This window comes from Adiantum capillus-veneris, chromosome 15 (genome assembly GCF_014529385.1).
Source record: "Adiantum capillus-veneris isolate H3 chromosome 15, ASM1452938v2, whole genome shotgun sequence".
Taxonomy (NCBI): Eukaryota; Viridiplantae; Streptophyta; class Polypodiopsida; order Polypodiales; family Pteridaceae; genus Adiantum; species Adiantum capillus-veneris.
In genome coordinates this window covers 48,001,836-48,023,865 of record NC_140945.1, presented here as the reverse complement: position 1 = coordinate 48,023,865, position 22,030 = coordinate 48,001,836, and the positions used below count along the sequence as shown (strand labels likewise).

The 22,030-nt window shown below is 47.8% G+C and overlaps 1 protein-coding gene across 2 annotated transcripts in view; it reads right to left on the bottom strand.

Moving 5' to 3' along the window:
* Positions 1-472: 472 nt before the first annotated feature.
* Positions 473-22,030, bottom strand: part of QPT (quinolinate phoshoribosyltransferase) — a 158,242-nt gene continuing 136,684 nt past the window's right edge. For both annotated transcript variants that reach the window (XM_086530328.1, XM_086530327.1), the window contains 5 exons: positions 1,763-1,846; positions 1,522-1,674; positions 1,269-1,445; positions 1,129-1,196; positions 473-1,005 (listed from right to left, as the gene is read on the bottom strand). In XM_086530328.1, coding sequence (XP_086386454.1) covers positions 909-1,005; positions 1,129-1,196; positions 1,269-1,445; positions 1,522-1,674; positions 1,763-1,846 — 579 coding nt within the window. In that variant the 3' untranslated portion in view covers positions 473-908. The remainder of the gene's footprint in view (positions 1,006-1,128; positions 1,197-1,268; positions 1,446-1,521; positions 1,675-1,762; positions 1,847-22,030) is intronic.

Sequence of the window (22,030 nt, the reverse complement as noted above, 5' to 3'; positions counted from 1 at the left end):
TTGTCTGTGAGTGATGACACCCATGAACACCTCCCTCTGTAGTCTAACTCTTGCCTCTCTACACTCCTCACCATACCAACTGCTTTGAGGCATCTTCCCAGAACGAGGTCTCTCGGAAGGGTCCCTATGTGGGAAGGCCAGTGTTGCTGCATCATGTAGTGGGTCAAAACCTGTGTGAGCTCATGAAGAGGGCGCCCAGAGAGAGAGAGAGAGAGAGAGAGAGAGAGAGAGAGAGAGAGAGAGAGCAATTGACAGCTAAGGCACATTCGATGTATTTATGTGTATTAATCACAAGTGGCTGAATGAAAGACTTTCATCACGTGTGCGAGCAGCTTTGCATGATGCACATCATCACCCCTCCTAGCAGAAAAAAACTTTACATAAGTTAGCCTTTCTTGTGATTGTTAAGAGCCTCAGAAGCCACAAGCACTCTACTGTGTATTTAAACAATTGCAATGAAAACCTCGGCCTCTTATGCAACAGACTTTAAAAATTCAAATCATACATGGATAAACTCCACATGTACTAAAAGAATATTCTGGCATCTTATTCAATAGGACTACAATCCTTGATGGCACCATGCCGCCGATACAAACCCATATGTTCTAAATGACTAATCTGGCTTACTATTCCATAGGAATACATCCTTGATGGCAACATGCTGCCATTACAAATGATTTCATGAAGATTATGTACTAAACATTAGCTTTATATTGACAAGGCATATTTAGGCTTACACCCATGTGCCATTCGAAGAATTAAATTGTCTGGACTTTCAACCTGGTATCGTTATTATGTATGAAGGTACAAGCTGTAAACACGAGTGTGTTGTTATTCTGAGGAAGGGCCTCCATCTGCTTGTAGTACATGGTACTCTTACTGCAGGAACTTGCAAAAACAAGATACGACTATGCACTTTTTGTTCGCCTTCCCACAGACAGGGCTAGTTCAGTATCAACATTCAAAGATATGTCAAGAGCCTTCACAGAGTGTGTCAATGCTCCACTGCAAAATTAAGAACAGCTTTAGCATCAACCAAAACCTCATTCGGTACAAACCTCATGTCCATTAACGATGTCTATTTTGCAGACACCATGTGTCTATGGTGTAAAATTAAATGATACTAACCTAGAAATGAAAGTGACACCCGTTGCGCCAATTTTGTTGACAGTCACTAATGTAACATTACCTGAGGCCTGCAAAGCTCACTAATGATCAAAATTACTCGAATAATAGTAAAGTTTCAAGGTGCTGAACAAGAGGAGTACCTCAGTCTCAAGCTGCCCATCAACAAGCTCCACTGCTTGCTTTAACATTGATACATCCACGTCTCCATTGGGAAGAGGAACTACCATATTATCTAGCATAATACGCGTTACACGACCTAAACCTTCGCCTTTGTGAGCCAAAACCTCCTTCACTTCGTCGAGTGTTCGTGTTTCTATCTGCCCAGTCAAAATAGTAACGTGTCAGGTAACAAAACAAATCAATCACCCGAAAAAGGTCAATTTTTAGCTTTACCTCCACACCAATGTCCAGATTGTTCTTTTGCAAATGTTGAGCTACTGCAGCAACAGCCTTGGCAACTCCCCCTGCTACTGCAATGTGATTGTCTTTGACTAAAACCATGTCAAACAGACCAAGGCGATGATTGTCTCCTCCTCCTATTAAGACCTCCACATTTCCAGAAAACAATGTATTCAGCATGTGTGTGCACATATTTTCCACATAAAGGATGGGAACAGAGCAGTAGAATCCTTACTGCCCACTTATCAATTAATCGAAGGCCTGGAACAGTTTTCCTTGTTTCTAGAATGCGTGCTGGCTTGGCAGCCTCAGCCATTGCCTGCTCAAACAACAGCAAAATAACCCTCATGACAAAGCATCTTCGAGAACACAGCACAAAAAAATTCCACTCAATGCCGGGTGACTTTCATCAATCAAACAACTCTCTTCTTCTTCTGCTCTTGCTTACTTCTTTTCTCTCTCCATCTTGCTCCTGAGCTATGAGCTACACCTAATACAATAGACTATAGCTTGGTTGTATACCAATGAAAAAAGGGTGGTTTGACAACACTCTTATGGACATTAAATTCCCAATTCCTTGAATCAAAGCCGCTTAATTCAATTTTGATCCATCCTATTGATTGCTTTCCAGTCAGAAGTAAAGCCACCTTACCTGCTGCTATTGCACACCCCCCCCCCCCCCCCCCCCTTTCTTCCCACCCACCCCTCCCAAAAAAAAGAAAAAAAAAAACCCCTCCCTCAACCTCACTCTGCTGAAGGCCCCATGTTGCTGTGCCTGATAGTGATAGCCATACCCATGGACTCATCCTCGACACCCACCTGCTCTTCATCGCTTACCCTCCCTTCTTATTGTTTTCCTACCTTTCTTTACAGATAGAGTAGGCCTTTTGTCCATTAGATGTGCTCAATGAGAGCAACCTCCTGCTTTTTTTCTTACTAGAGATAAAGTTGCATGTGGAGGTTGAGAGGCTGAAAGTGCACCCCATTGTCTCCAAATTGCAAGAACCACAATAATTATTAGTACTCCCATACGACACATCCTGCACCCAAGACATGAGATAATCCATACACGCACAAGGAACACACATCGGGACTGACATTCCACTCACCTTCCAACCATAGAACCAAATGATCAAGGAAACGCAAGATAAGAAGAAGAAAGATGAGAAGAAAGGGGAAAAATCAGCAGCTGATTCCTCCAAGGATGCTGAGAATGCAAGTGTATCCTCTACTGTGGTCATTGAGGAGTTGTAAGACATTGAGGAAATCTTGGTTGCCGCTTCATGCCCCCCCTCAGATTTGGTGATAGCTAATGCAGAAGACATGCTTATCTCGAAGAAAGTTGCCGCTTCATGCCCCCCCTCAAATTTGGTGATAGCTAATGCCCGAAGACATGCTTATCTCGAAGAAAGTTGTCATTGATGCATTGCTTAGTGCTAATGATGGCCTATCTCAATATTGGATAGTAGATTCCGGTGCCTCTTTCCATGTGACTCCCATCTTTGGAGTGTTTTGCTACATATGCTGCAGGCAATTATGGCAAGGTGTACCTTGGTGATAATTTTGCTTGCAACATTGAGGGAATGGGTACCATGCGTTTGGCTCTTAACAATGGTCAAGAGCTTGTGTTGAATGATGTCAGGTTTGTACTAGGCATTAAAAAAAGTTTGCTATCTGTTGGCCAATTAGATGCACATGGTTATACTACCATCTTTGCTAGGGGTTCATGGAAGTTGCTTAAGGGCTCTATGCTTGTTGCAAAAGGGTCTAAAAGAGGTACTTTGTACTATCTTCGATACAAAGCTTTGCCTGGCAAGTTTCTTGCTGTTGCTAAAGTTGCTTTACACACGAAACTGTGGCATAAGAGACTTGGCCATATGAGCCAAAGGGGTATTGATGTGCTTTTCTCTCAGATGAGAGTTGATATAAAAGGCAAAAACTTGGATTTTTGTACCGATTGTCTTTATGGAAAACAAAAGAAATCTTCTTATTACTCTGGTGTCTCTCGCAAAGCTAATCCTCTTGATCTTATTCACTCCAATGTATGCACTATGCCTGTTAAGTCTTTTGGTGGTGCATTGTATTTTGTTACATTCATTGATGACTGTACTAGGAAAGGATGCGTGCATTTGTTGAAAAGTAAAAGTGAGACTTTTAATACTTTTAAGAAGTTTCATGCTTTTGTCACCACTCAATAGAGTGCTAAGTAAATGTCTCAGGTCGGACAATGGAGTAGAATATGTATCTATTGAATTTCAACGTTTTTGTCATGATAATGGGATCAAAAGGGAGTTGCTAGTCCCTTATAATCCGTCTTCTAATGGTGTGGCTGAGAGGTATAATTGTACTTTATGTGAAAGAGTGCGTTGTATGTTGTCCACCGCTAATCTTTTCCAAGAGTTTTGGGAGGAGGCATTGAAAACTGCAGTTTATATTTGCAATCGCTCTCCTAATAGTACGCTGAAAAATGACATTCCAAAGGAGGTTTTGTTTGGCAAACCTGCCTCTTATGAACATTTGAGAGTATTTGGCTACGAAGCTTTTATTCATGTACGCACCAGATATAGTTTGAGACTCTCGAGATGGGTGTCCAAGGTCATTGCGATGAGCCCCTTGGCCATCCGTGCAGTTAGAGCACATTTTCGACAGTGGCGCCACGGTTTCGACCCAGCTACCGACGTTCTTGTCGAGGAGGCAGACCTACCCATCTCACTCTACTTTCCATGCCTGGGAAGGGAGTACCTTTCGCTCCTTTCCAAGATAGGCTCAGCGATTGGGATTGTCCTGGAGACACCACGCACGGTAGCCTCCGTAGCTACCAAGGCGACCGGCATCCCCACAGTATGCGTTTTGGTTCGAGACACCCACACTCTTCCGAAGGTCATCCTACTACCTCGGGTGAGCGATGGGAGGTTTCGGCAGAGTGTGGAGTATTCGTGCCTCCTGAATCAACGTTTCATTTGTCGACAGATGGGCTATCTTGCGAAGGCCTTCCACGGAGGAGACCTCGACCTACTCCACAGGCCCAACCCCAGCCCTCAAAGGCTGGCCAACAGCAGCAAGCAGAGTCACAGAGTATGCAGGCAGAGCCACCCTCCGAGCCTGGGGTTCAAGCAGAGGAGGGTTGGCAGCAGGTTTGTGGCGCCAGCCTGGCACTCAGAGTGGTCCTCAGGCTCTTGCCCAGCAGTAGTGGGTTCCCACGGGGAACTGTTTCGACCCTCTTCAACAGGACGAGGCCCCTACTCCAGCCAGCCTCACCCTCGACAGCCCCTCCTCCCGAGTTCCCCCCCCCCCCCCCCCCCCCCCCCCCGCCCTCCTCCTCCTCCCTCTGCCTTTCCATCTCGCCCTCCTACATGTGTCGATCCCCCTCGCACCCCCTCTCCCCCCCCCCACCCCCTGCTCCCTCACCTCCTCCCGATCCAGTCGCGCAACCATCCCAGGGGGCAGAGCCTTCCTCGGCTGCTAGGAGATCTCTTGGTAGCGCCTTTGCCACTAGTCGACTAGCGAGAGAGGGACAGCCTTTCTTGCGACCCCCTCTTCTGGTGCAGACGTCTCCCTTTGCAGCAATTCCTCGTGGTCTGACGAGTTTCGACATTCGTCGCCGTTGCGATTTCTTTGCCTTCGACTTTACACGGTTTCTCGGCGACCCCTCACCAGACCTTAAGGTAGCTTGCTTCAGAGTTCATGTGTTGTTCCTTGCAGCTAGGGAGACAGAGGCCTTAGACTCAGCGGTTGGCTTCTCGTTTCCTCTATGCGGCAGGGACCAGGCTGAGTGGACCATAAACTCAGTGTTGGAGTGGCTGCAGACACAGGCCCTCACCACATGGGAGACCTAGGGGTTACAGACTTGCTTCAGACTCTTTGGCCATTGGCCAAGTTTGTTGTGACACCTCCAGAGGCAACAGGATATAGACACATTGTGATCCACTTTTTTGCTGACACACAGTGCCCGCCATGCTATGTACACATACATGAGGACTCCTGGACAGAAGGGTTGCTTTACGCACGGCTCACTCTACTTGGGCTTGGGCACGGCACTCTTTGCACTCGCGTCTATCTCCAGGACGCTCGGATGCGGATTACTCCCCATCCAAGCCAGCCTCGAAGATAGCACGGTTAGCTGCTGCGGCAGCATCAGTTCTCTCTCGCTCCCCATGAGGATCGTCTCATGCAACGTGCAGGGATTAGGTGGGACCTAGTTTCAGCGTCAGAGGGGCCGACTGCGTCAGGAGCTTCAGCGATGCCTTGTGGGACGAGAGATTGACCTTCTTATGCTACAGGAGCATCATCTGTGTGAGAGCCACATTAGACGTTGTGGTCAGCTTTTGCGTGGACAATATGAGACTTTTTGGTTGGCTACATTTGGACCTGAAAGCATCCAGGGTGGGGTATGTATGACTATTGCGGATTTTTTGCAACAGGCCATTGTGGACAGAGGGATTATTGTGCCAGGCAGGACTCGGTGGATCACTATGCAATTTCAGGGTTGTCTCATGGGCTTCCTGAACATCTATGCGCCCAATGCGGCGAGTACACGTGCAGAGTTTTGGTCTCAGATTGTTGAGTCTTTGCCGCAGGCAGAGCAATGGTGCATAGGGGGTGACTGTGCATGGAGTTGAGCTTGTAGCTTTGGAGAAGTTTTCTATGACTCTGTGGGTTTCAGATGTGTGGAAACATTCCAGATTTGTAAGGCCCCCAGACAGCCTGGCCTTCTCTCGTTCGGACTGTAGAGTGGGAGGCGTGAATCTATCTCGGATAGATCGCTTCTACACTAGTAACCAATTCTGTGACTTGGGTGGGACAATTGGCATTCTGGCAGGGACCTCCTTTTCGGACCATGCTCTAGTGATTCTTACAATGACTGATAGCTAGAGAGGGAAAGCACGATGCTTCGCATCCTAGAGAGAGTCCTGCTGGACTCGACGCTTAGAGATGCTGGACTCAGCACTTAGAGAGTGAGTAAGGGCTCTTTGGACAGAGAGCTTAGACATGCAAGAGTCTCCTGCTGACAGAGTGGCCTCAGGACTTGCTCAGCTTAGTCGGCTCTTTCTTCAGGAGTCTTTGGCTCGTCTGGCTGCAACGAGAGAGTAGGAACGCCTCCGACGGGGCGTTGCTTCCTTGCAGAGGATGCAGAAGCAGCATCCGGACAGTCCTTGGTTGGAGGAGTAGTTACACCAGGCTCGCCAGGAGCCTCGTCAGCACAGAGGAGAGGCGCCATGAGTTTGCTTTCCATCGACACGCATCTCAGTGGACCTAGGTGGGTGACAGAGTGACAGGCGCTTTCTTTGAGGCAGTGGGACCTCGGCATACGCATGCCAAGGTCAATCAGTTGAGGAGGCCCGACGTGTCAGTTGCTTCAGAGCCAGAGGACATGCGTGCAGTTGTTGTTGACTTTTACCGTGATTTACTATCTGCAGATCCCCAGTCAAAGCGTCAGGATGCATCCAAAGAGCAGATGTGGGCACAGATGCCTTGTCTTGTGACTGAGGAGATGCGTCAGAGGCTTGAGCTGCTTCTACAGCTAGAGGAGCTGCACACGGCTCTTAGTGCACTCCCCCGTGGTAGCTGTCCAAGTGAGGATGGCTTGACTCCTGGCTTTTTCTTGGAGTACTCGGGCTTTCTTGGCTGAGATCTCTATAGTGCTTTTCAGTACATCCTGCGCGCACGTGAGATACCTGACAGCATGAGTGAGGGCCTGATTTACCTCATTCACAAGGAGGGTGGCTCCTTGGATGAGATTCGACAGTGGCGCCCCATCACCATCCTCAACTCAGCCTACAAAATTCTTGCCAAGGCTCTGAGTTTGACGATTCAGCCACTTCTAGAGAGCCTTATACATCGGACTCAGACAAGTTTTGCCAAGGAGCGTAGTATCCTTGACAACATCTTTACTTTTTGGGAGGCTTTTGTCCTCGCGCGGCTCCATGGTGAGGATTTGGTGATTCTTCTTCTCGATTTTGAGAAGGCCTACGACAGAGTTGACTGGGATTTTTTGGAGGGCACTCTACGCAAGATGGGCTTCTCAGATGCTTGGATCAGAGGGGTGTCAGCTTTGTACAGACGGACACACAGTCAGGTGCTTTTAGCAGGAGCTAGAGGTGATCGTTTCATGCTCACACGTTCGGTCAGACAAGGCTGCCCTTTTGCCCCCTTCCTCTTTCTGTTCTATGCTGAGGCGATGAGCAGGTTTTTGGTTTTACAGCAGGTTGGTTTACGTGGATTAGCGCTCCCTATTCGAGGAGATGAGCTATTGGACGCTGAGTTTGCACACGACTCAAGCCTTGTACTTGGAAGGCCAAGCGGCCAACCTACACAGGTGTGAGCAGGCTCTTGAGACTTTCTGTTGTGCATCTGGCGCACTGATCAACTGGAGAAAGAAAGTGGCTTTCTCGGTTGGTAGTGATCCTACGCCCGATTGGATGCCAGGCGAGGGTTTCAGGTGGATTTCCCCAGGGACTGCAGTTCAGTACTTGGGTTGTGAAGTTGGTTTGGACTTGTCTCCTGAGCAACACATTGCTCCCCCCCTCCTGTCTATCAAGAGGAAGTTGTTACATTGGAGCTCCGCACGACTTTCTTTGGCAGACAGATGTAGTGGCCAACCAGGCGTTGTTGGCTACTATGTGGTACATCACTTCTTGTTGGATCTTCTCGAGTTCTTGTATCAGCCAGGTAGAGAGGCTGATCAGGAACTTCCTTTGGTTAGGGCGTGACACTCAGATAGCCCGGGCCAAAGTGGCATGGCAGATCATCAGTCTTCCTTGTTCTTAGGGAGGGTTGGGGATTATAGACCCAGCACAGCAGAGAAGAGCCCTTCTTGGGAAGTTCATCGTCAGAGGACTTCTTCCAGGTGAGGAGTCCTGGAAGGAGTTCTTGCTTTAGCGGCTTAGTGCTAGGGTGCCTCAGGCTGGAGGCCCATGGCGACCCTTGACTCGATGGATTTTCACAGAGATGCACAGAGTTGGCTTGAGCAGGAGACTGGAGGACCGCTTTGCTGTGAGTTTGCTCCGATCCTCGGAGCAACTGCGGCGAGGCCTGGAGCAACGTCAGCCTACTTGCACGGAGGAGCGCCAGAGACAGCCCCTTGTTTGGAATCCCATGGTTAGCACTCAGAGAGGCCACTAGGTTGGTAGTTGGCCTCATGTTTCTTGGGGTCCCGTGGCAGAGGGTCGAGCACGCTCTCTAGGTGACTGGTTATAGTTTTCAGGCTTGTTAGAGGAGCTTCAGGGCATTCAGCTACAGGGCATCAGAGGGGTGCAGAGCATGTGTCAGGACATCTCAGAGGCAGTACTAGCTGAGTGCCTCACACCTCTCGAGTCAATAGCGCCCAGATGGATGGAAGCCTTCATGCGACTAGAGGTTCTCATCTCAGTTCGGGCTTGCTCAAAGACTATACCCTCCCTGTTTTTCGAGCTACAGGGTGAGAGACGCTTACGCCGAGTTGTAGTAGAGGCCTCGCAGATGGCAGAGTGCTGTTTTCAGAGGATCCGCGTGGTGGGCATCTGTGGGAGGACTTGTGTCATAGATCCTGACCTAGCAGCTCTTGTGACTGGCCAATAGAGACAATGGGCTTGGGAGAGCTGTCCACTGACACGAGTATAGTGGGATCGGCTGTGGAGGGACCGTTTCTCCTCTACAGACCATCCACCCGTCCCTTTCTTTCAGTACATTGTTCGACTAGGACGTCACATACTGGCAATGCAGAGAGAGGCTCATCCTGCTGCAGCACCTCATTGGCAGGAGGAGGGTCTCACAACTGAGTTCTTGGCAGCTTTTTGGGAGAGGTGCGACTCCATACAATCAAGACGAGTCACTTTGTTCCAGCGGCTGCTTGCACACAAAGCTACAACAATTGGGAGTTGGCTTGTACATAGTGGTCTCTCGGCGCATGTGCAGCTTGTGTCCATCTTGTGGAGAGTCAATGTCACTGTCTTTGGGATTGTCCTTTGGCACAGAAGGTGTGGCTTCGTGTCCTTCGGGGCTGATGCCAACTTGGCAGTACACTTGGCTTCGTGTCCTTCGGCTCTTTCCACAACTCGGCAATACACTTGGGGGACAGCTGCTTGGTCCATCCTCATGGGCCCGGCACTTCAGTTTGAGCTATCTTCCACCAACAGGATGATAGTGATGCAAGGGGGTCGACCTACACTCCAGCCTGCTACAGAGCTTACTCCACAGGAGTGGTGCAGCGAGAAAGAAGAGTGTTGGGAGCTCATCAGTGGAGTGACACTCTGGTTCATCTGGCGGGCCTGCTGCTTCTGCATCTTCGAGGCTCGCCCTATACCACCAGTAGAGATTGTTTGCGATCTTTGGCTAGAGTTGATCCATTCTCTCGGAGGACAGTTTGAGAGATTCCACGGCACTTCTGACCGCATGCGGGAGTGCAGAGAGGCTTTCCTTCGACTCTGGCATCCTGGGCCTTTTTTCACCATGGTCCGGCGTGTGCCCAGATGGCACTACCGTCCACCTGTGTGGCTTTTCTCTCCTCCCATCTCTTGATTTAGCCTCATTGTACATATGTTGTTTTTTCATTGGGAGAGTCTCCCCATCATGATTGTTGTAGCCCTCTCTTGTAGAGGAGGTTGTAGCCCTATGGGCAGTTTCATTAACTAATAGAAGGATCTTTTATTCGGGAAAAAAAAAAGTGGGAAAGCCCAAAAACTCAATTATTGATTTTTTCCCAAATTATACGAGCTCTCTCTCTCTCTCTCTCTCTCTCTCTCTCTCTCTCTCTCTCTCTCTCTCTCTCTCTCTCTCTCTCTTTCGATCTCTAGCGCTAGCTCTCTGCTGCATTGTGCCTCCCGCTTCTTGCCCCAATCCTGCACTACATCGAGACGCGCACCTACCAATACCCTCTAGTTCGCGCTTTCACAAAGCCGATACAAGTGGGACAGACTCTGAAACCGGCCCGTGGGGCAGTAGGCTTTGGCTTTCACCCCCGGCCCGTGGGGCGGTAGGCTTTCACCCAGGCGACCCGGGTTCAAATCCCGACAATGGAACCTTGAAACCGGCCCGTGGGGCGGTAGGCTTTGGCTTTCACCCAAAATTCTTTACTTTAACTTTACGACACAAAGGAACTTCAAGAATAAGCCTGTGACTGGAATTTTGGCTTTCACCCAAAATTCTTTACTTTAACTTTACGACACAAAGAAACTTCAGGAATAAGCCTGTGACTGGAATTCAACACTTCAAGACAAACCACGGCTTGCCAGCTAGAGCACTACCAAGCAGACAACGACTCCCTATTGGCCCCAAAGACTGGCACCCCTTTCGGTATTTCTTTATTTTTATTATACTTGAGAAAAACCTGTAAACTTCCACAAGATGTCCCACTTTTATCGGGCTGAAATTCCTCTACTTCAACCCGATTTCGGCAACATAACCACAGTAGAACTTAGAAGTCTCCACACGGACAAAATCCCAAGCAAACATAGACTTCCACGCACTTTAGAGCTCTTTCCAAAACTTGGCGAGACATTGCAGCTCGCTGAATTCTTTGTTTTGCGCTACGATCCACGTGCAGATCACTTTTCTGGGTAGCCCTCGAACTCTTGCACCTGTAGGGTCACTTGCCCCTTGAATTAGACAAGATTCCTCACGGGGAATCTCTCCAAATGGCCTGTACACGCACCCCATGCTTTCCGGAGGCTCCCCTGACAAATAAACAATCCGAACCCTTGCACCTAGCTCTCACCAAGCTATCCAAACTTGTCTATGGATGTAATTGCAGGTTTTTGACCCAATTTCACCAACATAGCGGCCCAAATATCCTTGTAGGTCAAAAATACACGTCAAGGACAGTTTCCCTTGCGGTATGGAAGCTTTCCAGTGAGCTGCAGTTCAGCATGCTGTAATTTTTTGTTTTGCCACTGTTTGGTGCCTACTGTCCTGTACACGCATCCCAAGGCCTTTCCGAGGCTCCCCTAGCGATTCCTTGCAGTTTAGGTGCGAAACCCTAAACCTGCAGAAAAACACAGCAGGCTGTAATTCTCGATTTTGGACCGTTTCGAGCGGAGCGAGCACGCCTACGCGTGTCTCAAGTGCTCCCGCACTGAATGGGACCGCGAGAAAACTCTCCGTTTCCGCATTCCTTCGCGATGGAACTATGCGTACCTAAAGGGGATTAGCAATTAGCTAATCTGGTTCCTGTACAGAAGGCTCTTGCCTTGGCAAACGCGCATAAAACCCCCATAGTTGTACATGGTCATCTGAGAAGCCCAACTAGTGGGGCATTACCATATGTGCAAAGGGGAGAGAGTGATGCGCGAGAGCAAATCATCGCGCTACACAGAGCAAGGGAGAAGGCAAGCTTTCCATTAAAGCTGTGATCACTTGCACCCACTACTCAAATCAGCCCCCTCTCTTGAAATGGACGCCCCTTCTTCATGCAAATTTGGCAAATGCATCTGGAGCCGCCATGTGTCCAGTTTGCCTCTTTTGAGTTAATTTCCTAGTACCCACCAACTTTTAGGTGTCGCGAGGAGCCTAAATGACTTTGAATTGAGCCTAGACACCCTTTTACTGCTCGGATTCCAGTGCCGATTAGCCCGACCAACTCGTGGTGACCTGCCCTTCCGAACTGCGGGAGAAACTCTCGGCCGTTGGCTGTTTCACACTGGCCACGCAATGTCCGATCATTTGCAACATCAAAAAGAGGGTCCCAAAAATTAAACAAAAATCGTCGGAAAGAAACCAACAACTCAAGTTAGCAATTGCCACGTCCTCGTGACATACCACCCTCTTAAAATCGCAAACGTCCTCGATTGCGTGCCATAAATACATGCCATAGACGATCTTGTGTGGTAAGCACTCTTTTATCATCGCATGTATCCGCAAGAAAGACTGTCAAAACATGTGTACAAATGACTTAATGAGACCTTCATACTTTTGTCAAAATGTACATTGCTATTCCACTGAATCCATGAGTACATTTGATGTGCTAACTCTATCATTACCCCTCCTTTGCAGACGTTGGGTTAGGGCATACATAGGCTGTAACCCAAAGGCCTCAAGGTAAAGCTGCAATACATTTGGTGACTCTGACAGTTCATGCTCATCCATCCACTCTGCATCCATAGGTGGATAGTTGGATAGTTCTTGAACTTCACCAAGTAGAATATTTGCAACCTGTCCCTTAACTTTTTACCTGTGCAAGAGGCTCTTGCCTCTGCAAACAAGCATAATTCCACAAGACTGTGATGTACCACCCACGACCAAGTAAGCTCAAATTTCAAGATGATTTACCGATGCGTCAAAGAATCCAAGCAATCGCCTCAGAGAATCGGCAAGCAGCGTGTCACCTGGCACAGCCACATCACTCCCGCAAGAGATCTAGTGGCCAATCTACCACCGTGAGACTCTCTGTATCTCATCTTGATTCATACTTGCAAATCCTAAAAACGCAGCAGAAAATCAGCCTTGATTTGACCACTTTTTAGGGGGGCGTACATGTGGAATTTCCTGTTTGTCCTATAAAGAGAAACCCTCTTCCTTGGTGTCATTCATCCTGTCAGTCATAGTGTAATTCCAAGTTCCTGTACTCTGTGTCTTTATACAAAACAACCGTGGCTCACTTCTTGAGGAAAAAGTGATTGATGTCTCGGCAATGGAACCTTGAAACCGGCCCGTGGTGGGGCGGTAGGCTTTGGCTTTCACCCAAAATTCTTTACTTTAGCTTTACGACACAGAAACTTCACGAATAAGCCTGTGACTGGAATTCAACACTTCAAGACAAACCACGACCTGGCAACTAGACCGCTACCAAGCAGACAACGACACCTTGTTGGCCCCAAAGACTGGCTCCCCTTTTGGTATTTCTTTATTCTTATTATACTTGAGAAAAACCTGTAAACTTCCACAAGATGTATCGCTTGTATCGGGTTGAAATTCCTCTACTCCAACCCCATTTCGGCAACATAACCAGAGTAGAAGTCTCCACGGACAAAATCCCAAGCAAACATAGACTTTCCAAGCACTTTAGAGCTCTTTGCAAAACTTGGCGAGAAATTGTAACTCGCTGAATTCTTTGTTTTGCGCTCCAATCCACGTGCACATCACTTTTCTAGGTAGCCCTCGAGCTCTCGCACTTGTAGGGTCACTTGCCCCTTGCATTAGACGAGATTCCTCACGGGAAATCTCTCCAAAATGGCCTGTACAAGCACCCAATGCTTTCTCGAGGCTCCCCTGACAAATAGACGATCCGAACCATTGCACCTAGCCCTCACCAAGCTGTCCAAACCTGTCCATGGATGTAATTGCAGGTTTTTGACCCAATTTCGCCAACATAGCGGCGCAAATATCCTTGTAGGTCAAAAGTACCCGTCAAGGACAGTTACCCTTGCGGTATGGAAGCTTTCCAGTGAGCTGCAGGTCAATTTCAGCATGCTGTAATTTTCTGTTTTGCCACTATTTGGTGCCTACTGCTCTGCACACGCATCCCAAGGCTTTGCGAGGCTCCCCTAGCGATTCCCTGCAATTTAGGTGCGAAACCCTAAACCTGCGGAAAAACACAACAGGCTGTAATTCTCTGTTTTGGACCGTTTCCAGCGGAGCCAGCACGCCTACGCGTGTCTCAGGTGCTCCCGCACGCAATGGGACAGTTCCCTTTCAAATCAGACGAGTTTTCATGCGAGAAAACTCTCCGTTTTCGCATTTCTTCACGATGGAGCTGTGCGTACGTGAAGGGGATTAGCAATTAGCTAATCCGGTTGCTGTACAGAAGGCTCTTGCCTTGGCAAACGCGCATAAAACCCCCATAGCTGTACATGGTCATCTGAGAAGCCCAACTAGTGGGGCATTACCATATGTGCAAAGGGGAGAGAGAGATGCACGAGAGCAAATCATTGCGATACATAGAGCAAGGGAGAAGGCAAGCTTTCCATTAAAGCTGTGATCACCTGCACCCACTACCACACATTGTAGCACTTTTTGGGCTGAAATCAGCCCCCTCTCTTGAAATGGGCGCCCCTTCTTCATGCAAATCTGGCAAATGCATCTGGAGCCGCCATGTGTCCAGTTTGCCTCTTTTCAGTTAATTTCCTAGTACCCACCAGCTTGTAAGTGTCGCGAGGGGCATAAATGACTTTGAACTGAGCCTAGACACCCTTTTACTGCTCGGATTCCAGTGCCGATTAGCCCAACCAACTCGTGGTGACTTGCCCTTCCCGACTACGCGTGAAACTCTCAATCGTTGGCCGTTTTACACTGGCCACGCAATGTCCGATCATTTGCAACTTTAAAAAGAGGGTCCCAAAAATTAAACAAAAATCATCGGAAAGAAACCAACTCAAGTTAGCAATTGCCACGTCCTCGTGACAGACTTCCCCTTCAATCTTACATCAAGAAAAATTTCCTTCCCCTTCTCATTCTTCAGTGTGGCCTTTCTTGCCTGATAGTCAACCACAACGTCGTTCATTAATTTTGAGACGGCCGAAGCCGATACAAGTGGGATAGACTCCCCCTTCAATCTTACATCAAGAATAATTTCCTTCCCCTTGAACCTTCTCATTCTTCAATGTGGCATTTCTTGCTTGATAGTCGACCAAAGCATCGTTCTTGTGGTACGAAGGGATCCCCAAAAGGACGTCACATCCCTCTAGAAGCATGATGTAAAAGTCCTCATGCCCTAAATACCCTTGGCAAGGCAACCGAAGTTTGCTTATGGCTAATGTAATGGCTACATCTCGCCTTGGTGCCGGTAGAACTACCTCCATCGGTGGTCCCATTTCTTCTGGCATGATTCCAAGACAAGCCGCTAATTTAGTCGAGATGAAGTTGGCCTTGACTCCTCCATCAAAGAAGATAAGGACTTCTTAATCACGTACTTTGCCCCACGGTCTGTAGAGCTCCGTACTCTCATCTGTTTGTTCTGGGCTTGTTCCCACAAAATCCAGCATTTGCACGCTCAACCACTTGGAACGCATTCTTAGGACACTTTGCCAGAATGTGCCCCTATTCTCCACAATTGTTACACTTGCCCTCTTTTTAGTACTCAATACGTTGCGTGACTGACAATTTTGGTTTCTTCTTCTGTTCTTTTCCCTTCTTGTTACCGTTTGTTCTTCTTGGGCCCTAAATTTGCTCTTCATTCTTCCCTTGAGTTTGCAAAAGGGGAAGCACATCCCAATCTTTTTTTTTTTCCAAGAAAAAGATCCTTCTATTAGTTAATGAAAACTGCCCATAGGGCTACAACCACCTCTGCAAGAGAAGGCTACAACAAGCATGATGGGGAGACTCTCCCAATGAAAAAAAAAGCATATATACAATGAGGCTAAATCAAGAGATGGGAGGAGAGAAGAGCCACACAGGTGGACAGTAGTGCCATCTGAGCACCCCCTGGACTATGGTGCAGAAAGGCCCGGGGCGCCAGAGTCGAAGGAAAGCCTCGCGGCGCTCCCGCATGCGGTCGGAGCTGCCCTGTAGTCCCTCAAGCTGTCCTCTGAGAGTATGGATCAGCTCTAGCCAAAAGTCACGAACAGTCTATGCTGGTGGCATACGGCGAGCCTCAAAGATGCGGAAACAACGGGCCCGCCAGATGAACCAAAGTGTCAGGCCACTGATGAGTTCCCAACACTCCTCTCTCTCACTGCACCACTCCTGTGGAGTAAGCTCTGTAGCAGGCTGAAGTGTAGGTCGCCCCCCCTACATCACTATCATCCTATTGGTGGAAGATAGCTCAAACTGAAGTGCCGGGCCCATGAGGGTGGATCAAGCCGTTGCCCCCCAAGTGTACTGTCGAGCCGTGGAGAGAGCAGGCATCAGCCGAAGAACTCGTAGCCACACCTGTTGGGCCGAGGGACAGTCCCAAAGACAATGACGCTGACTCTCCACCAACTGGTCACAGGCTGCACATGCGGCCGAGAGACCGCAATGCACAAGCCAACTCCGTACTGATGTGGCTCTGTGTGCAACCAACCACTGAAACAAAGTGACGCGCCTCGGCTGTCTGGAGTCCCACAGCCTCTACCAAAAGGCTGCCAAGAACTCGACTGTGAGGCCCTCCTCCTGCCAATGACGTGCTGCAGCGGGGCGGGCCTCTCTCTGTGCTGCAAGTATATGACGTCCAAGCCGAACAGTGTACTGAAAGAAGGGGACTCCTGGGCGGTCTGCAGAAGAGAAGGGGTCCCTCCATAGCCACTCAACAGGATCCCACTGTACTCGTGCCAGTGGACAACACTCCCAAGCCCATAGCCTTTAGTGTCCAGTCTCAAGAGCTGCTAGGTCAAGGTCTATGACGCAAGTCCTCCCGCAGATGCCCACAACTCGGATCCTCTGGAAACAGCACTCTGCTACCTGCGGGGCCTCTACTCCAACTCGCTGTAATCGTCCCCCACATTGAAGCTCGAAGAACAGGGCTGGGACAGTCTCTGAGCAGGCCCTGATTGAAATGAGAACCTCTAGTCGTGTGAAGGCTCCCATCCACCGGGGAGCTACTGGCTCGAGAGGCGTGAGCCACTCAGGTGGAACTGACTCTGAGATGTCCTGAGACATGCTCTGCACCCCTCTCATGCCCTATAGCTGGAAACCCTGCACCTCCTCTGACAAACCTGTGAACTCTAGCCAGTCACCTAGAGAGTGCGCTGGACCTGCTGCCATGGGACCCCAAGAAACATGAGGCCAACTCCCAACCAAAGCACATCCCGATCTATGATACGAATGTCAAGTAGTAGGGGAAGGGTTTAAGGATATTAACTCAAATTTAGTACTCCGCAGAAACACAAAGCTGATGTACTATAATTGAGAGAATTGAACACAATGAGATAGATAGATGTATATATATATATATATATATATATATATATAGATATATATATATATATATATATAATTGAGAGAATTGAACACAATGAGATAGATAGATGTATATATATATATATATATATATATATATATATATATATATATATATATATATATATATATATATATATATATATATAGAGAGAGAGAGAGAGAGAGAGAGAGAGAGACGACACCGCATGTCGGGTCCCAACCACTCTCAAGGGCCCCTTTGCTCTGTTGCCAGAGCAAGTACTTGCTTTAAATTACTTGCACAATGCTAATACAATAACTAAATCCTGAATACTGAATGCTTCACGTCGATGCTCTGATCTGATGCAAAACCTTTGTGCTGATGTGATGCACAAACGCTGGGCTGAAGTGATGTAGAAACGCAGGGCTGAACTGACGCAAAAACGCTGGGCTGATGATGGTAGGGTGCTGGCGATGGCAATGCTAGGTACTGAGGTGCTCTGGGCATTGGATGCCCCTGTGGGTACTAGGTTTTCATGTCCTAAAAACTGAAGGCCAAGTGACTCTTTTATAAGTTTTTTGCCATTTGCCCCACCTACTTTCTATAAATGTCATGTCAAAGTCACTTTATTAAAAAATGACTTGAAGTGACTATTTATCTACCTTTAAGCTTAAGTGATTGTACAATGCAAGTGAGGGTATGCAACTATGACCTGCCTGATCATGCACGACCTTCTAGAGGCTCACAAAGTGCCAGCCTCCAGGCTAGATTCTAAGTTACACTAAGTAAGATTGATACTGACCTATAGCAGTAGCTTGGCCACATGGCTCAAGTGCAATGTACATGTGACAACAAGTGCTCCTAAGCTGACCTGCTGAGAGAAAAGCCCTGCCTCTGTATTTAAAGGTACAAGGGGCCCCATAAACAGGGCGCCCCCAAAAGCTGTAGCCCGAAAAGTTTTGCACCCAAAAGCTTCTACTCCAAAGATTCCCACACCAAATCTAGCGCCCATGGGGCTGGCCCATAAAAGGAGGGTGGGTGTCCGTAGTACTGTGCCACATCATTCTCCGCAAAATGTGGGCCTGTCTATACAATGTTGCCACGTATCAACCTTTACGCAATTTTGGTCCTTGCTTTATTTTTGGGAGGGTTCAGGCCCCTCGGCCGTGCTTTGTCCCCTCGGCCAAACTCACAATGCCACGTCACAAGCTTGTGACATTCCAGCTCTCACGAAAGCCTTAGCACATAGCTCTATTAAACCTATGTGCCAATAACGCTGCCAACAATCTCTAAAGAGTATAAAATGCTCTGCCACTAAGCCATCATGACCTGAGCCTTACCTGTACGAAGCCTATCTATAGCATCTCACACCATGCCCTTTGTGAAAAAGGTAGCAGCCGGAGAACGCCCTCGCGAAGCTGTGTGGGAGACGGCCCTCTAACTGTGTAAAGGTCAACTACATACTGAATGCATGTGTCAAGAGGCACTCGAGGATGGGGTGCTCCTGGAGTAGTATCCAAGCCTCTCTAGAATCCTGGCTCATAAACAACTGATAGAGGTCTCTCTCTAGCTGAGCTAAAAAGCCTTGTTTCTTTCGTCTTATAACGTGCCAGAAACAAATCCACAATTGGCCATGAACGATAAAACCCAAAGGCAATCCCCCACTGTAGTCCAGCTCTCATTTCTTTGCACTCATCATCATACCAACTATTTTAAGGAAGAATTCCTATGCCACAAGAATGCAGGAGAGCCACTGTCATAGAAGTATGTATAGCCCGGCAAAAATGTTGTGTAAGCTTCTCCAGAGGTATGTCAGGATCTGTGTCACATAGAGATCGAAAGATCTCTACCATGTACACCCCATCTCTCCCTCTAGTGAACCAATATGTCACGTGACAAATCCAACCCTATCTGTCTGTGGACAAGCTACTTGTGACAAACGGGAGCGCATAACAATGTAAAATATACTCGGATAAATAGAATTTATCACTACTGAAGCCAAAGGATATAGAGAGAGAGAGAAAGTGAGAAGATCGACACAGTACTGGGGACCAGAAGATGGGCTGGTCCCCCCTCTTACAGAGTATTCTTTATTAGGGAAAATCTTTTTACAAGCACAAGAACCGAAGAAAACCCCATCCGTTCTAAATCTCTGACTCGATGGTCGTTCCTTCCCGTAAGGCAAATCCGAGAGACAAGCTCTCAATCCTTTTTCCGTCTGTACTCGGAGGTGAGACTCCGCAGAGAATTTCCGAATTCCATTTTCGGAAAACGGAATTCCCAAGCGTAGGCCAAAGCCTTCTCGCTTCTCCTTCGCGATGAAGTACCTGCAAACACACAACAACAATTCGTATGGAGAATCCACAATAGGTACCTGTCGCTCTTGCGTGAGAAAAGCGACTTCCGTGCTTCGTAGTCTCGCGATCTCTCGCGTCTTCTGGCGGCAGAGTCTTCTCTTGCTAGCACTAGCAACCTCCCTTCAGTGAGGGCATGTGGTGCTTTTATAGCTCCTTCACCACGGCACGAATAGCTGCTCGCGGAGAGATCGCGGCCGTTTTTCTTTCTTTTTTTCGTTTTTTTTTTTTTTTTTTTTCCTGTTCTACCCGAAATAGGGAGAGAGAATTCGCTGGCTGGTTTTGTTGCTTTATTTTCTAAGTGGCTGCCCACTTATTAAGTGGACGGTCGGCATATTTTTAAAATTGGTCTGAACCTGCCCAAAAACTCAATAAAACCTTATAAGTTAAAAACAATGCTTTCACAGCACTTCCCAGGCGTCCTTGGATGCAACCACATGCACGAATGCAATGCAAACATAGATTCCTCGCGGGAAAGCGTATGCTCTTCCCGAAAAACTCGTTAAAATATTCCGCTTTTTAAGAAAAGCTTCTCAGAATCCATCTTTATTCTTGTGCTTGCGTCTTTACGCGTATTCCTCTTTCCAATTCGGATTTCCTCTCGACTATGGATATCCCCTTTCTAATGCACCCGTCACCCACCTTGTGACGCATCAAGAATACCCATCACCTAGTCCTTTCCTACCGAACTTACGGTACAATCCCCTTCACAATGCTCTATGTCACCCATCCTATGACGCATCAGAGATGTTCGTTCCCGAATGGTCGGATACTTCTTCCCAATGCTCCCTGTCACCCATCCGATGTGACGCATCAGAAGTACCCGTTCTTGGTGGCCTTACAGATATTCCCATTCACAGTGCTCCCGTCATTACTTTGATACGCACTAGGAATACTCTATACTCAGATGCTCTTTCTATTAGATCTGTGCTGTCATCTCCGGCCTAGAGAACAAACGGCTCTCGTCAGCTATGACATGGCCTTCTTGCATCAAGACCGCACCCAGACTACGACCACAAGCATCACAATATACTTCAAATGACTTCTGCAAGTCCGGCTAAGTCAAAATAGGTCCCGTAGTCAATTTCTCTTTCAATGTTCGAAAGGCAGTCACCTTTGTGGGTCCCCACGAAAAAGGTACTCCTTTCTGTATCAAGGTATGCAAAGGGAAAGCAACCTCTGCAAACTTTCGTATGAATCGCTTGTAGTACGAACACAGTCCCAAGAAGCTTCTAACTTCATGGACATTCCTCAAATCGGGCCAATCACGGATAGTCTCTATCTTGGCCGGGTCCATTTGCACTCCTGCTGCTGACACAATGTGTCCCAAAAAGTATATCTCTGGTAGGAAAAATTCACTTTTCTTTGCATTAATCACTAACGTGTGATCTCGTAATGCCTGAAAGACTTGAAGCAGATGATCTCTGTGTTCTGCCTCATTCTTGGAGAAAACAATGATTTCGTCAAAGAAAGTGCTAACAAATAGCCTGTACTCTCGAAAAATCCTGTCCATCATTCGGTTAAATGTCGCAGGAGCATTGGTTAAGCCAAAAGGCATCACCAAAAACTCAAATAACCCAAAAGTCATCCGAAAAGCACTCTTGTAGACATCTCCTGGCGCTATCCTGATCTAATGATATTCACTCTTCAAGTCAATCCTGCTAAAGCACGAGGATCCCTGTAACCTGTCGAGTATATCATCGATCCTAGGAATCGGAAATCTGTTCTTGATGGTGATTTTGTTGAGAGCTCTATAATCGATGCACATTCTCCAAGATCCGTCTTTCTTCAAAACCAAGAACACTGGAGAGCAATACGGTGAAGTACTAGACTGGACAAGACCCTTTTCCAAGAGGTCTTTCACTTGGTTCATACTCTCTTCATTCTGTACTCGGCTCACGCGGTAAGGTGACCGATTCGGTGGCGTGCTTCCAGGTATCAGATCAATGGTTTGATCTTCAAACCCTCTTAAAAGCAATCGGCATGAGTGTGGAGAAAAATCTTGGCGTTCTTTTGATCAGGTCAAAACATATTCAACCTTTATCCATCGTTCAGTTCTTTTCCAAAAGAATGAGTAAGAAACTGAAGTTCATCAAGTACAATCTCTAAGCCCTTCATTTATCAAAGTCGCTTTCTCGGCCCGGTAGTCAACCACGGCGTAGTTCTTGTGGTACCAAGGGATCCTGAGTAGAACGTCACTCGTGTGCCCTGAACACCCCTATCATTGCAAACAAAGTTTGCCAATGCTCGGTGTAATGGCAACATTCCATCCGGGTGCGAGTCGAACTACCTCCGCCTGTGGCGTCAGTCTGTCGGGCATAATTCCAAATCGAGCCGCGAATTCCAAGTGAAAGAAGTTGGCCTTGGCTCCTTTAAAAGAGCTTCCTGATCCTTCACTTTG